This window comes from Trachurus trachurus (assembly GCF_905171665.1).
Source record: "Trachurus trachurus genome assembly, chromosome: 4".
Classification (NCBI taxonomy): Eukaryota; Metazoa; Chordata; class Actinopteri; order Carangiformes; family Carangidae; genus Trachurus; species Trachurus trachurus.
Window position 1 is genome coordinate 15,738,960 of NC_139898.1, and position 17,003 is coordinate 15,755,962.

Genomic DNA, 17,003 nt, shown 5'->3' on the forward strand with positions numbered 1-17,003 from the left:
TAATTATTTTTTCTTGAATAGTAGCTGCTCAAGGAGTGTTTTGCATTAGTGCTACACCACACTTGTTACCACGGTAATCAATATGAACTGAAATCTTAACATTTACAACTTTTCAGGACTTCAGCATTAATCAATGATCAAAATAGTTTAAATGTTTTTTGTTGATAATCTAGTAGCCTAATTATTTCAGGTTGGGTTGAAATCTTACATATTGAATATAGTGTAAATAGCAGAATAAAATGGCGACATTTTCAGACATAGGGTTTAAATACACACATGGGGGCATAACACGTCGGAAACACATAAACATGTTGATTCAGACTTCTGTGGGCGACTTGAATTTCAAACTGAACAAAAAAAAAGGGGGGTGGGGTTAGTAAAAAATAGTACAGTTCTTCTTCTACCTGAAAATGATGCTTTGCAAGTCGAAAGGGTATTCTATGATCCCAGTGGTTGGGATTCGAACCCTAAGCACATCTTGTTGGGTTGGTAGATAGGACGATTCTGCAATACGATCCAGATCACTTAGATAGCTAGAGACAGGAAGGACAACACAGGACATAGGAAGGAAAGAAAAAGTGAAGCATATACAGCAAACCCCCTCCAAAAGCAAGTGGAACAGTCCAGATGTAACAAAGGAAAAACATTCCCAAGAGTTATGAGGGGATTGGGTGACATTTAGTACCACCACCCCACAAATTTTCTCTTGGAAATTTAGCTTCTTCCCTGATGGCAGCTCTCAAAGCTCTCAACTACCCCCCGGTCCCCCTCAAAGTGCTCATCGTGAAGGTTTGCAAGTTTAGGGCAAACAGCAATTTTAAACTCGCCCTCAAAGGAATGATTTAGCACAGGGAGGCCAAGAGGCTTCGACTGTGTGGGTGAAAATAAAACTGCCGTTCTGTGATGACAGGAGGACTGGGGCCTGTTTTTGAGGGCCAGTCTTTGAGAGTCCACCATCAGGGATGCGTTGAAGTGCCGAGCCCTGCTGTGCAACACAGGGGAGATGGAGATCGCGGCATCGACGGTTTCCAACTGACTGACCAACTGTCAAGCAGCTGGCCACCCAGCGGCAGCATCAGTAGCAGCACTTGACGCCAGTACCTGAAGATAATATTCTCCAGGTCAAATGGGTACTCAATGATGCCGGTGGTGGGCACTCGAACCCGCAGCACGTCCTGCTGAGTGGGCACGTACCCCTGTGTTGCTATTCGCTCTAAATCACTAAGGTAACTGTGGAGGGGGAGGGAACATATGACAGAGATGCACATGCAAACCACCAGCCTCACAGGTATGAGACCACACACACACACACACTCTATATGCTCTGTAAAGATACACAAATAGTTGCTTTCTGTCAAAAATATACTGTAACAAAAATAAATATTAATATAAGCAGTAAAATACAGAAATAAGACTGTGTATAAGCTTGAATGATCTCAGTCTTCCATCTTTCAGAGAGTCTGAAATGGACTGATGCAGGTTGCTGGGATATCATCAGTTGTTTATAAACCACTAAAACTTGTTTCCTTTCCTCCACTTGAGTGCAAGTCAGAAAGCTATACAAAAAATGTAGAGGCTGCTCTGTCATTTCCACACACAGAGTAAATAACCAGTCATTCAACATAGACGTACTATTTGGTTGAGTCGGAGAGCTGGTACTCTCTCCTGCGGTCATAGGCCTCCTGGATGCCAGGATCGGCCCACAGCATTTTTATCGCTCCGATGTACGGCTGATCAAATGATGACACTTTCTCCACATCCACCTCGCGCACCACCTGGGCATTATTCTGAGAGAAAAGGAACAAAGCAAAGGAGAAAACTTTGATACAGTATTTTGACACGGTGCCTTTAGATTTTATGTGAAACTAAATCCATCACTAATTGCTGTGTAAATACAAAATATTTCCAAAAGTATCTAAGACATGTTTTTTTTAATAAATGGTTTTCTTTTTTATATCCAAGTGAACATATTTATGTAGTGAACACATTCACAACCTCTGTAGTGCTACAGTGCTGACTTTAAAATGTCCTTTTCATTCAGCGTTGATGGTAAACCGTCACAGGCCACAGTTCACTGGAGGTTAGCAGTTCCATTTACTTTACATCCTATTTTACTGCCAGATTTATGATCTATTTAAATGTGGTTTGCATGAGATAAACTGGGCATACAAGTGCTGGACTGAGCAGTTAGGCACAGTGATTACTAGTCATACTGACAGTGGCCTGGCAATTCATGGTAGACTGAGAATTCACACCTAAGCCTACCACACACACATAAAGATAATCTGGCTGATTTTGCCCCGATTTTCCCCCTTCCGACCACTGACAAAATTCGCCCGATTATCTTAGGCTCTTAAGATTATTTTATGAGATTCTCCTGTGGTGTGTAGTGTGTTAAGAGTTAAATTATCCCGACGATCGGCTCCGACAATCGTAAATATTAAACATGTTCAATATTTACGATTGTCGGCCCCGACAATCGGGACCGTTTGGATCAAAAGTCGGTTTGTGTGTGGGGGAAGCCGACAATCCCGAGTCACCGTATCCGCGGAATGTGACGTGAAATTGAATCTAACCCATAAAGAAGCGAGCTGACTGCAGCACACGTAGCATAACAAACCAGTGTGTCTACCGTCTCCATGGGTACCACCAACAAAGTACGTCAGATCACGTTTGATCACACGAGATTTCTGGCATGGGGGACGAGATTCTAGTATGTCATCAGACAAATCTTTATGTGTGTGGTGTGCTGTATTTGGAATATCACACGACACACAACACAATCAAAACTGTTCAATCAAAGATTTTTTATCTTCATGTGTGGGGTCTCTCACTGATAAAAAATCGGTTGAGATTTATAAAATCTTTATGTGTGTACCAGGCTTAAGACACAGAGGAGTCTCTGTGGCTTGGATAAAATCTTGTTGTCCATTAGCAATACACCAAACTTCATCCTGCTTATCAGTTAGCCAGCCCACTAATAGACTCAACAGTAGCAACAGTTGTAACCAACTCACCAAACCAGGGGTGGGCGATATGACGATATTAGATTGTGAAGAATTAGAGCATGTTGACGATCTGCCAAGCAGAGAGACTGTAGTATCGTCTATAGGGCACACTCTATCCATTGCTGTTCTATGATCTTACACAGACACATCAGGTTTTTTCTTCCCTCAGCAAAATCACACTATATGCTAGTCTGCCTCATGCCCACCCTCGAGACACATCAATCAACCAATCATAGCGAACTACAGGTAGTGGCTCAGATTTCTCATTCCCAACCTGTGTGATACAGAGTGTACTGGGATAATCAACCTTGAATGAACAAGCAATATGGAAAAAACTCTCTGCTCGTATCCACAAAGGGGCGGCTCTATGTTGGGCACTGGGCCGATTTCACACATTTGACTTGACTTGACTTGACCAAGTGAACTCACATCAGACCCTGAATCAAATGTTTTTTATGCACAAACATGTGACATAATTTATTCTTAAATTAGCCACACCCACTTTTCAACAAGGCATTTTTGTACATTCTTGTACAACCACAAAGTCAAAAAAGAGGATGATTGAGAAAATAAGCTCAGGAGCTTATAACAAATGTACACATGCCACACAAACCATTAAGCATGTGGATGTACTGTATGTACATTTGTTTCAATAATAGCTCACAACAATATTTTCACCGCAGTGCTCGACAGTTACGTACCTTGTTTTGTTCATACTTGAACGGGATCTTGAGCGTCTCCGTTGCGCGGATCATGGACTGCATGGAGGTGAAGATGTTCTGGTACACCAGTTTGGTAAAGCCCTTCTTGTCTTCATCTGTGTAGCCTGACCCATGGATTATTCTCATCTGCTTGATGAAAGTGCTCTTGCCACTCTCTCCAGTACCTGAGAAGAAGAGACAAAAACATACAATGTTCGTGGTCAGAGGTAGATATGCAGCAATGCTGATAGTGAGTGAGTGAAAAGCTACAGGTGCTTGCTACTTTTGCCAGGACTTTGGAACAAATAACAAAGTTATAATCACCTGTTGTAATCACTAAAATGAGATGTGGTAATTCTTGTGTGCAGATATAAATGTGAAAAATATTGGGTATAATGTGAAACCTGGTAAACAAGACAGTGAGAGAAATAACTATGTACTGAATTCAGACACTTTTCTTTGAAAGGACAGCCTAGGAAATTAATTTAAACAAAAAGGCAACAATAAAATAGGACTCAAGGGTGCTCTCTGCTCAACAGGGTGATTAAAGTGTGACTCTAACTTGGTCATATTGTAGCATTTAAAAAAAAAATCGTATTTCTGTGATAAAAAAAAAACTGACCTGTCTTTTCAACAGAGCGACCTTGTCTCCCCACCTACACCCTGGTGCTGATATACAAGACTGTGAAAGAATCCGCACCATCATGCCCCCAGGCAGTGGTCCAGACCTCAATACCAAACCCAGTCTCTGTGTTTTACCAATACAGGCTGCTCTGCTGAACTGGTCATTTTTTCACATGGTGTCAGCTCCTGGTTCACAGTAAAATGTTCCCATGTGTACTCACACATGGGAAAAAAAACTATGTGTCCTCCAGTGTTTTCTTTTTATTGTTACTATACTGGGGCACTTGGGGGCAGAATGGCCTCCACATGTAATTCTGATGTAATGTAAGAGTTGCATAACTTAGTGTAAGTGACTCTAGATAAGACTTAAAGCCTAAAATATATGACAAACATGTCTGTGTCTAAATGTGGTCTAGCCATTTCCTGCCAATCAAAAAACATCTTGTCATCTAAGTTCTAGTGTCCTGAGATGTGCCTTGCATGGTATTGGTTGTGGTTTGGTCACTGGCCCGACTGCCAGTCTGGGTAAGAGGAGCAGTCCCAAGTAACCAGATGAGGGCTGCACGGCTCACCTCAGCTCGATAAAGAGCTGCGTAAACTGAGTTCACTCCTCCATTTTTGTATCACAGTGACCATGCATATGCACATGTGCATAAAAGACACAGACAGAAAAAAAAGACAACTTGCACATGCGAGGGAAAGAGACACACTGAGCCCCACAGATCCTTCTCACACACACCAACATCTCCATGAGAGCTTCCACCGCAGGCTCTGTATCTTTATATGGGCATATTCTGTGAGCAAACTACCACTCTAGGCTTAGGAGATGCCAGAGTCAGAATGAAGGCATCAGAGCTTTGTATACTGTGGTAATCAACCACAGAGGAACATTCAGAAGACAAGACAGGAAACCCAAACTCAACCTCTAGTTTCACTGTACAGCTCTCTCTCTCTCTCTCTCTCTGTAACAATCCTCTTCTATTCCACCCCCATTTCACCACCTATTTTCTTCCCCTACAACCCTCCTCCAGCTCTCTGCTTCTCACCTCTCCATCTCACTTTTCCCAACATTCATGTCTGAGTTGCTGCAGTTTCAGCTACAGTACACTCTCTGGTCTAGACCTTCGACATGTCTTTGCTCTACTAAACCCTGGTTGCAACTGACAATTATACTTTTTCTATTTAGCAAAAAAGTCTTTAGTTTATGAATTTTTAAAAAAAAATACACATGCCAATCATGGGTTAACAAAAGTGACTGTGATGTGACAGTGTGTAGTTTGATCAATTGAAAAATAATTGAAAAATACAGTAGATATGGAAAGGATTGTGTGTGTGTGTGTGTGTGTGTGTGTGTGGGGGGGGGGGGGGGGGGGGGGGGGGGGGGGGGGGGGGGTAGAGGTGACAAATATTAAAAAGATGATTTGGCACAGCCTGTTTTTGTGTCAGTTTTTTTTTTATCCAGAGAGAATGAGCAAAGTACAATGTAATACTCCCACAGACCAAAAGACTGCAGCCTGAAGAACAATTTCATGCAAATGGATGATTAATTAACACACAAGTGGACACTGAAACACAAAACATAGGTTCTGCTACATCTGCATAGTTGTGAGTGTCATCATCAGTGATGTTCCTGATGATTAATTTCCCTGTCGATTCAATTGGCAATTTAACATTTGGATGAGTTGACTGGTCCTAAAGCAAGAAGACACTCATTAAACAGTCACATTTCCAGGGTGAGCTGTGTTACATTTTCAGAGCAAGCTGGATCACAGTGTTTGAGGCTGTACTCTGGCACAGCAGTGCCTTTTCCTAAATACTAATGATCATCACCATGTTAACATGCTCACAGTGATGAAGCAAACATGCTAATGTTTAGCAAGTATATTTACCATGTTCACCAACTGAGTTAAGTGAGTCAGCAGCACGCTGTCATTTGAAAATAACCACTACGTAAACCTGCAGAAATTTAGTCATCAGGGATTATCTGTTGAGCAAATAAATAAAGTTTTGGCAGCTCATTGAGATATTTCACTCAAAGCGAAAACTCTGAGCCAAGCCGACTAGTGACACTGATAATGTTTACAGCTAGACTGTCTGAGCAAAGCTGTAGTGGCTGATTAGATAAATGGAATGTGCTCTGAGTTATAAAGTACAGCTGGTATTCCCAAGACAAAGTAGCTGAAATGTCTTCGAAGGATGACTAGAGTCAAGTTTGACTGTCGCTGACTGAAGAGCACAGTTGAGTGTACAGTGAAGGAGTGCCCCGAGCGCTGCCTGCCCCCTAACCAGACAGGATCTTTCACTGTGGAGAGCAGGTCAGGCAACATTGGAGTTTCCCCTTCAGACAAAGTATGTCTTTGACAGAGGGACATAAATAGCAGTTGTTAAGAAACAGCACGGGAGAGTTCGCTTTCTCAATGACTAAAGCTGAGCAGAGTTAGTGGGATGTGAGGGGCAGTCAGTGCAAGTAAAAAATTTAAATTCAGACGATATTTTCCCTGCTTTATTGTTCTTCACTTGCTGTAGATAGAGGCAGGTTTCAAACTATCAAGCAGAAAAATGCAGGAAGTGGACACTGGATAAATACAACATCCATGTGGGTTAATTGTGTACGCATGTGTTGGCGTATCCATGTGTATTTGAATTTTCCAAGCACACACACACACGACCAGAGGAGAGGGGCAAGTCTTGCAGGCATGATCAGCTTAATTCAACAGATCTCATTGTTCTCCTGCCTAACTGGAAAACCCAGCAGAAGCATTTCTCACGGACAAGCTACTGTACATTCACTGGAGCTACTCCTGAGGGGTAATGTTAGTTCCCATGGCAACTCCTGCTCTGGACTCATAAATACATGGCAGAAAACACCAGCTGATGGGCCCAGCTGATAGGCTTCAGTACGTCTCCACAGTGCAGAGCCAAACATGCAACTTTAGCGTGCATTTTTTAATCCCACAACGTCCTCTGCCACTACTCTCCTCCCAGGCAAAGGGAATTACAAAGGAAGCAAACAAGTGAAATTAAGATTTGAATCTCATGCATCTTATTTACTGAAATTTCTATCGGAAATCATTTCAAAGACGGGAATTCAGACCACATATATTTGGATAGATGGTTTTTACAGTAACATAGCCTATAAATTATGTATATTAGTTTCAACATCATGTATTCAGTGGTGATTTAGTTTCACAATTCAGTACTTAGTTGACAAAAGATTCAAATTATTATGGCTACTATTTGCCCCCCCAAAAAAGGTACACCATGCATGTTGGTGAGAAATGTCTTAGCACAAAACTTGTAAAAAAAAATAAATAAATAAAAAAAAAGCAACCAAATCAATTAAAAGCATTGGTCAAAGACCAACATTTTTTAAAAGATGAATTGAACTTTTTGCCTTGATAACGATGAATGACCTATTATCACAAGCTGCTCGCTCTGCACAGCTGGCTTGGTGTTTGAGTTTTCTCTCCCTGTCTCTTCCATGTAGCGGATAGGATGGGGCGGTGTCACGTGACTGCACAGCCAGTAGTGTGTTTTTCAGGGGGATCGTGCATCAGTAGTAGAGAGAATTCCTAAAGGGAGACCGAAATAACCGACACGGTCAGGATTACGTCGGTTAGAGGCTCTAAATGACGGTTTTGATTATTTTACGATTAATTTCCCAGCCCTACCAAGGTCATATCCCTGCTATGGTGTCAGCTTCTAAAAGCGACCACTCCTACCTTTCCCATGGTGCAACCTAGATGTATCTTTACATAGGGCCCTCACTGCTTGTTTAAGTATGTGGTCACAGTTTAAAACAAAAGCAGTACCAATAGTCTGTAATTTAAGAAAATCCCTGACAATGAAACAAGGTTCCTCCCCTCCCCAAAGAGTTATGTCATTGGACGACACAGCACATCAAATTACAGTCAGCCATCTCTGCTTTTCTACAAGCAAAATAAGAGGTGTTCCCCTGCGGCCAATATGCACTTAAGACGCAGCGACAAAACATGTGAAATGAGGCCAAAAGTTGAAAGATTACGTCCACTTGATAGTGCATTCATATACATAACAGATAAAGCACTGGCTTCACAACATGAGGCCGATAAGAACCAACAAAGGCTTACCAGAAAACCTCAAGCCATTTTGAAATCCCCAACACAGCAAAGTGAGGAGAAGCCCAATAATCACAGAGCCGTGACCGTTAACCGAGGCAGAACCGTGTCACTCTGGCCACATCATGCACTGACCAGGGCATTAGTCATTCTGCTAAATAATCATTAACTCACAAAGACCGGGAGAAAATAGTTTAAACAGATCCGTTTCATTGGTTCGGGCCAGCTGGAGGCCACAGCAGACATTTCAGCTCCGGTTTACATGAAGACTAATAACTTGAAGCAGAGTTTGGCATCCACGTTGAAAGGGAAAGAACAAAAGGGAGTCGAGGAGACAAGAGGGAGGTGCAAAGTGTGACAGAGTGGGGGAGAGGGGCGCTCTGAGTAAATGATTCCTTAAAACTTCCCCAAGCACATCAAACAGGAAGCTATGTCCACTTGAGCTCAGTGTTGGGAAAGGCTTGCTGAAGGCTTGTCTGACTGTGTGGAGCTAAATGACTGAATGACTGTCTAGAGGCCTGTTCCACCGGCAGGAACTTTTCCAATAACATTTTTCAGAACCTAAGCTCTATTTTAACCAGAGGAGCCTCGTTCTAGGATTCGTTCCTTGGTCATTGTTTCCAAATCCTAAAAGACTCATTCTCCATAATGCACTTGCGTTGGCAGAGGAACTACTGAGGTGAACCTTGTCATACTTGCCATCATTGAGATGTCTATTTTTTCCAATAGAAAGCATCAAAATGAGGCACTGGTGGAAAGTAATCAGATACACAAATGAACTCTAAGGTAATTCACCACTAAATGTTAAGGGAAAGATGTACTTTTCATTCCACTGGATTTCTTTGAAAGCTAGAGTTAGATATCTAATAACAATCAAAAGAAATATCAATGGGTGCTCAACTGGATTGAGGTCTAGTGACCATGAAGGCCAAAGGTATGATTCATATTTTTATGAGCATAACTCTATGAGGGGCATCCTTACATCCCATATGAAGATATTTCATTTATTCATTGTAATTAGCAAAGAAGAAAAAAAACACAGAGCAGATCCCCGCTACTGACTGGAGTGGTTGGTTTTCCTTGAACAAACATCACACTAGCACAAGTTAGTCACAAATCACCCCATAAATACTTTATGAACACCTATGCCATTGACTACCAAATATGCTTAGTTTGTGGTTCTTGAGATGTGGTGGAAAGTACATGACAGGCTTTAAGATCCTGGGGCTAGCTTAGTTCCTCACTAAAACACCAATTGCAAACTTCACTGTCTGCCGTCGCAGACATGCACTGGCTGACTGATGGCACCAGTCCAGATCTGTAATGGCCCAGACTACAGGAAGTTTGGGTCAACTTATACACAATACTACGCTCTCAACAGTTGGAGGAGAAATCTGGTTAAGGACCTTAATCAGTACCAATGTTCAGCCCAGATTATTTGCTGATGCAATTAGCTTTTATTTAGCTTTTCCCCCCTTTTTTTCTAATTGCAAAGTATTACTAATGCCAAGACAAGTTGTTGCACCACAGTCTGTTTTGTTTACATCTGTTTCGGGATGAAATCACGTGAGATGAGATCACATGAGGTGGTTAATTGCTCCCTGTGGCATGATAATCTTAATAATTGCCATGTGGTGTGTATAGTAGTGTGTGATGTGACATTATTTTCAAAACTTTTGTGCACATGTTTGAAATTAAAGACAAGAAAAACTGTGAAGTTTTTCCTGATGTGCGTGATCCAAACCAATTTCAAATCGGTTAAATCCTGAAGCCTAAGCCCTGCTTTACTTGGACACTATGGTGACGTCCTATCACCTTCATTTCACTTTTTAAAATGTACAAATTACACACATCTTCAAACTTCAATTGTTACATTTTTGACCGGGGGGGGGGGGGAATTGGACCGCATCTCTTTTACCACGCACTACTATCATGCATGTGTGCTCGTCTGTGTGTGCGGGCCGCCACAAAAAAAAATGAACGTATGGGAAACACTGCATTTATATGAGTAGACCAGATGGACTGATGGGCAGCAGGCACCAACACCAACATCTAACAGGCCAGGCCATTCCTGCAGCTAACTGTCCATGTTGTAACATTTACAGCTACATCTTCATTTTGCTCACTTCAAAGATGGTCTGAATGGACATCATTTTTCACATGCCTTCTTAATAAGAGGGACTGGAGGGAATAGGTAGAAGTAATGAGGATCCAGCTTTCTCCTATGCTGCATTTGGACATTTGAAATGTGTCTGCATGGAGCAAGTGAACTGCAAGGGCACATCTAGATCTATGATGAGAGAAAGAATGAAAAAAGAGACAGAGAGAGGGGGCAGCAAGCACAGGATCTCTATCCCAGTTTTGAGAAAATTCCTGGCATACTTTTCCTTCTAGAGGACTTGGATGTCAATTTAATCATTTTGCCTATTTTGGTTCCCATTTAATCAAAATGCTTGTCGCACTGGAACAGCCATATTTCCCACTGGACACAGGTTTTTCAGTTCACACATCATCAAGTAATTGTGATCCATCTTCAACCTCACTTCCTTTTTCCTAGTTCAAAACTTTGTTGGAAACTTGCCCACCGCTCATGTGTTGCTTTGTCAACACTATAGGGGTGTAACGGTATTTGTATTCGTCCCGTGCCGTCATGGTACAGGGGTCACGGTTCGGTGCACACAGTCACACGACAATCACACGACAAATACATCTGAGTGAGTATTAAAAAAAAAAAAAAAAAAGGCGAGTCCTCACTCCAATCCAGTTGGCGGTAATGAGCCTAAAAGCTGCCAGCAACTGTCATTACGGATGAATAAGAGAAGTGATGAGAGTGTGAAGTTAGAGAAACAATGGCTTCTCAGAGAAACAATGGCGACAGCTCACGACTGGTCGACGGGACAAAGTATGGATGCACGCCCGGTGTGTCGCTGAATCACTAGAAACGCATCAAACACGTTAACGTATATAAGACGGTATCACCCCCATATGTCAATCACTGGTGCAAGGAAAAAGACGGAAGTTGTGTGCAACAACTTATCCCCGCTGCTTTTAAACCTCTTGACATGAACACAGACATCTAGCCTAAATTAACTGTGTAAACCAACAATTATGTTTCTTGTTGCCAGTTGTCAAGTGCAAGTTTTCTCCTCTAGAATTAATGAATGGTATTATAACTAGGAGTGTGCATTGGCACTGCCCTCACGATTCAATTCGATTACGATTCAGCAGGTAACGATTCGATTCTACGATGCATTGCGATGCATTGCAATGCATCAAAATTCTACTGCACAACACGGCACATTTTTCATCAGTCATGAGATATTGAACAACAGATTTTATCAGCTGCTATGTGTGAATTATCACTCTCCTGTATCTTTGACATAAATGTCATAAAATAAAATAAAATTGAATGGTACAGGGTACTATGGCATTTTCAAACCTGAAAAAGAAAACATAAATCACTTTTAGGGCTGCCCCCAAAAATTAGCCGACCAAAATTTCATTGGTCGATTGGTCGAAGGAAAAAGAAATCCAGTGGCAACACTGCTACTGCTGGTGCTGCCGCTTAGCATGTAGCTGCTACAGGCTGCGCGTGTCGTTGCTCTGGAAATGCCCCCGGAGGTAATTGAAACTTCACAACTTTATTTGAGGCCAGAAAATAAACGGTGACATAATCGATTATGGCACGTTGCCGCATCGATGCTGAATCGTGCATGTCCCGCATTGCAATGCATCGCCGAATCGATTATTGTTGACACCCCTAATTATAACACTCCTAGTGCACTTGTTTTATTCTTTTTTTTAAAGTCCCCCTCCCGCGACCATTTTGGGTTATTTTAAAACATTCTCTGTGGTCTTTAAATTGTGATTATGAAGTTTTTAGCCAAAATCACAAAACCTGTGCCATTTCCCAGGGCTCTCCTTCTGCACAGCACCAGCAGCTCATTAGCAATGCACCTCTGGAGGGTGGGCGGAGACTGCGCTGCTCTGCACCCGCCCAGCCACCCCCCCCCCACTCACTGACAGCTGGACATTGTACAGTTACCGATTCAGCGCATTTAGCGTAAAACTGCACACTGGGATTCGATCCCAGACTGGAATATAGTCCTTGCTCACGGTGCAAGCTGCTCTACCAGGTGAGCCATACCTGTTATACCTTGACAGCTACACCGAGCTGTCAAGCCTTTCACCTCTGAGCCAGATGCAGAGCGGGGCGGGAGCTTGTAGCACTAGTGCCCTCCCCTGGAGCTGTGACATGTCAGCTCCAGTCTCCCTGAAACTGCCAGTTTGCGTCTGCCATTGGTTCACAGCAGTTTGAAGGCAGAAAAATTCAGAAATGCAATTTTGCACTTCCTTTTCTGCTGATATGTCCTCTAACACAAGAAAAATGCCACAGGAACATGTGAAAAGCACGAAAAACACGATTTTCATGGGAGGGGGTCTTTAAACATCTATAACAGAAGATGGTTTTTAGTTTTACATTCAGTGTCTGTTGTACCGAACGCGTACCGAACCCTGACCCCCGAACCGAGGTACGTACCGAACTGTGACTTGTGTGTACCGTTATACCCCTAGTAAACACGCAAAAGAAGTTTTTTGTCTTGCGTATCGATATCTTGTTCATATTCATACGCACTTGCCTACATCGCAAATACACAGTGACAAAACTAATAAAACAAGTGCTACAACTAATCTACATAACCCAGGGTTTCCGCTACATGTAATTGATTGTGGCGCACCGCCACGGCAAAATAAAAGCCGCCACACCATCAGAATGATGATTTTTTTTGTTGTTGTTGTTGTTAAAACAATGTAAAGCAGGGTTTCCACAACCAGTTACCACTAGGTACTTTACACCCCTTTCCACTACACAGTTAACTTTTGACTCAGTTTAGGTGCTTTTCAGTCACAGCTGAGTTCTTCATATTTCCTCCTCATTAAAAACGAAACTTACCAACCAGCGCATCCAGCGTAACCATTAATTAACGACTCTGTGGCGCTTCGCCCCTCAGCTGTGTGTGTGTGTTCATCTCTCGCGCTCTTTTTCGATTAATAAACACAAATAGGCTACAAACGTACACACATTGGCCTCACCCGTATTTGTCATTTGCGGTGTTTTATTTTGAAAATTGACCGGAATCTCTCGTGTTTCTTTGTGTGACTTCCTGCCAAGATTGACGCGATCGCTCGCGGCTTGTGCACAAAATAGACCAAACGCCGAAACGATCTTCCGCGTCCGGTGTGGCCCCGGGTCTCGCGCAAAAAAAAATCCTGGAGGAGACACTGTAACCATTCATACATCAGTAAAATTGGGTGGTTAATGTCTCAGAGTCAGTCAAGAATATCAACAATCTAGTTGTTTTCAACCAGTCTGCTTTTCATTTAGATGAAATAAAGATACACCTCAGATATGACCCGAGGCTCTAATATAATATGAGAAGGTTTTAATGGGGAGATACGTGTCGGTAATAACACAAGCAGACAGGCAGTGACATGAGTGGGACTGGGTAGTCTTTCACAGACCTGACTGCCACATAACTGCCGAAACTCTGGGTGTGTCAACATCAGTTTGCTCAACCAACAGAGCCGCCAGACAAACAGTGCAGAACTACAAACACCTACCTGCCTTGCCTTCGTACCAATGTGTGAAACTCAATTTTTTTCATCTACCCGACACAAGAGTTTAAGATTGCATTTGTATACTTCTGAAAAGAGAAACGTTTGGCTTGGCTGTCATTGCACAGGTTAAGTTAAACCACAAGTGGACAACAATTTCTCTGATGTCAGAGTGAGGATCACGGATCATGGGCTCTTTTCTGAATGACATTATGTCACAGCCACTGTCACTTAGGCCATAATTAGTTCAAGATCATTTTAAATGTTAAAAATTATCAACAGAATAAAACATATAATAAAACCTGAATGTGTCCATCTCACCCATTGCTGTCATTCACAGCTTGTTTTTCAGTGTGAAGCAGACATTGAAATGAAGTGTGTGTGGGGAAATACAGAACAGTTCAACACACCTCCAAAATGACTATGTTCTTTTGTTGATGTTTTAAAACTGAGCATTATACCCTTGGTGAGGGTATTTATTAGGATTTACTAGGATGAAGCTCTCACATTGTGACTGGTGCTATGATCCAAACCAGCTAATCAACATTTTATAACATTTCATTCTGTTGTTGTCGCCTAACAAGCTAAAGGAGCTTTCACACACATAACTAAACCAGCTGTACCATTGGTTCCCTGTGCCAAAGAGAGGTACACCTTTACCACTCGCAACTTACCTGTGATCTTGACATACCTACATACTAACACTTTTATTTGCACTGCATCTATAAATGGTCAAAACAGATGAACTATGTAAAGAAAGAAAGTGAACATGAGTTATTAAAAGTCATTTTCAGGACAAGTTTCATCAAGGATTCAATCACTACTCTCATTAGGACTGCACCTGATTATTTTAACGATCCATTCATTCATTTTATCAGATTAGTTTTTAATAGTTTATTCTGTCTCACCAACAAGCAAAAAATGTAATTATTCACGTTGAACTGATATGGCTGAGAAGCAGTAAATCAAAAAAAAAAAAATCTGCTGAGAGAAAGCAAAATTTGTGTTTTTACTTAAAGGGATAGTTCAACATTTTGGCAAATTGGCCCATTGCCATAATCCCTATAGTCATAGCAGTAGGTTCGTTACCTTTATTTGTCGGTGTAAGCTATTTTTAGAACGGAGGAGCGGAGCGGCAGGCTGTTCAGAGCTACACTATGGAGGCTAATGGAATTTCTTGGTTTCCCTCATCAAACTCATCAAATACAAAATCCCAAAACTCCAAAACGCTTTCGTGGACAAGTTGTGACCTGCACAACCACCACGCTATGAGATAATAATAGAACGTTACGAGACAGAGTTGTTTTAGAGGTAAATTCATGCAAAACCGCTGATGCGCGTTGCGTTCAGGGACAGTTTTTCAGCAAGCAGACTCTGTATTTACCTCGAAAACGGCTCCGTTTCGTAACGTTCCATTATTATCTCATAGCGTGGTGATTGTGCAGGTCACAACTTGTCCACGAAAGCGTTTTGGAGTTTTGGGATTTTGTATTTGATGAGTTTGATGAGGGAAACCAAGAAATTCCATTAGCCTCTATAGTGTAGCTCTGAACAGCCTGCCGCTCCGCTCCTCCGTTCTAAAAATAGCTTACACCGACAAATAAAGGTAACGAACCTACTGCTATGACTATAGCGATTATGGCAATGGGCCAATTTGCCAAAATGTTGAACTATCCCTTTAATACTTTATTGGTCATATCATACATTTTATTTTTAATTTAATTATCTTTCAGCCAACTAATGATTTCAGCAATACACTGGATGACAATACTTGTTGCCCAGCACAATGGACAAAATTCTATGCCAGAAATTGCTGGCAATGCCTCCTGTTGACAGGAAAAAGGTGCCACACAAGTTACACTGGGTCAAGAAATAAATAGATGTCCTGGCTGTAACTTATTAAGCAGTATAATGAAAATGTATTCAGTATCTCACTGGTAGCCATGACGTACAGGCAGGATAACTGGTTGAAAGGGTTTGATCTGTTTAGACATAATTTACTGCAAAGTGGAACAAAACAGAAAGTATTTCAATACAAACAATGTGATACTGGCTAAGATAACTGGCAGTTAGTTGGCATGGTCACACCAGAGAGCCAGGCCAGGCCAGGTTGTATGAGTCTAGCAATTTGAGATTTCTGGGAAATAAGCTCACGTGGGTGATGATTAGCATTATCAACCTTGGCTGAGAGTCAGTCGGTGCTGGTAGACATACAGCTGTGGGAGTAAGGATACAGGAAGGCATCTGCCAACTCTGCCTTCAGTGTTGCTATTGTGCCTGTGAGGATAGCAGGGATAGCACAGGGCAGCCCTAATGATGACCCAGGATGCTACCGTACGTTCACAAGCTCTCGCAAAGCTCTTTTGTGGTATTCTAACTCTCTGTGTGTGGGTTGTTCATCCGTATTGTCTGAAATTTTGTTTTTTCTACAGGAGCCAGCCATGGCTGCTGTTACCTTGGCAGCAGCTAACAGGGATCCAAATAAATATGGCTAACACAGGGCTTATCTGTTTGGCTTACTGTAAGACCTACTAGGAGAAACCATAATAGGCGTAGGTAGGCTCCATGCATGAGACATCCTTGGGTGTTGCCAAAAAACAAACACTCATTAACCCAGAAACTACCAACCTGTTTGAGCGGTGTGCACATTGACAGATGAAGTGTGTGCTCAGTGTGTGTGTGTGTGTGTGTGTGTGTGTGTGTGTGTGTGTGTGTGTGTGTGTGTGTGTGTGTGTGTTGCATCCTGACTCCTATTTCTATTACAAGTTCAAGTAAATCCATACTGATGATCCTTGTAGTGTCCCAGGGGGTGGAGGAAAGGGTACAGCCTTGGCCATGTTGTTACTGTTAAAACCTCATGGCTGTATTGAGCCGTTCTCATATTCAAATTAGACCATGTGACTACTTGCATATGAAATGGGGGTTGCCTCTACCCAGAGTTCCTGACTATACCGCGG

The 17,003-nt window shown here is 42.1% G+C and overlaps 1 protein-coding gene across 2 annotated transcripts in view; it reads right to left on the bottom strand.

Annotated features, from left to right (window-relative positions):
* Positions 1 to 17,003, bottom strand: part of LOC310984298 (guanine nucleotide-binding protein subunit alpha-11) — a 33,982-nt gene that overhangs the window by 11,420 nt on the left and 5,559 nt on the right. Inside the window, exons 2-4 of one of the 2 annotated variants that reach the window (XM_083969475.1) lie at positions 3,710 to 3,894; positions 1,633 to 1,787; positions 405 to 533 (exon numbers count right to left, since the gene is read on the bottom strand). In XM_083969475.1, coding sequence (XP_083825601.1) covers positions 405 to 533; positions 1,633 to 1,787; positions 3,710 to 3,894 — 469 coding nt within the window. Of the gene's footprint in view, positions 1 to 404; positions 534 to 1,101; positions 1,231 to 1,632; positions 1,788 to 3,709; positions 3,895 to 17,003 lie in introns of both variants that reach the window. The other variant, XM_083969476.1, reaches the window with a different exon arrangement.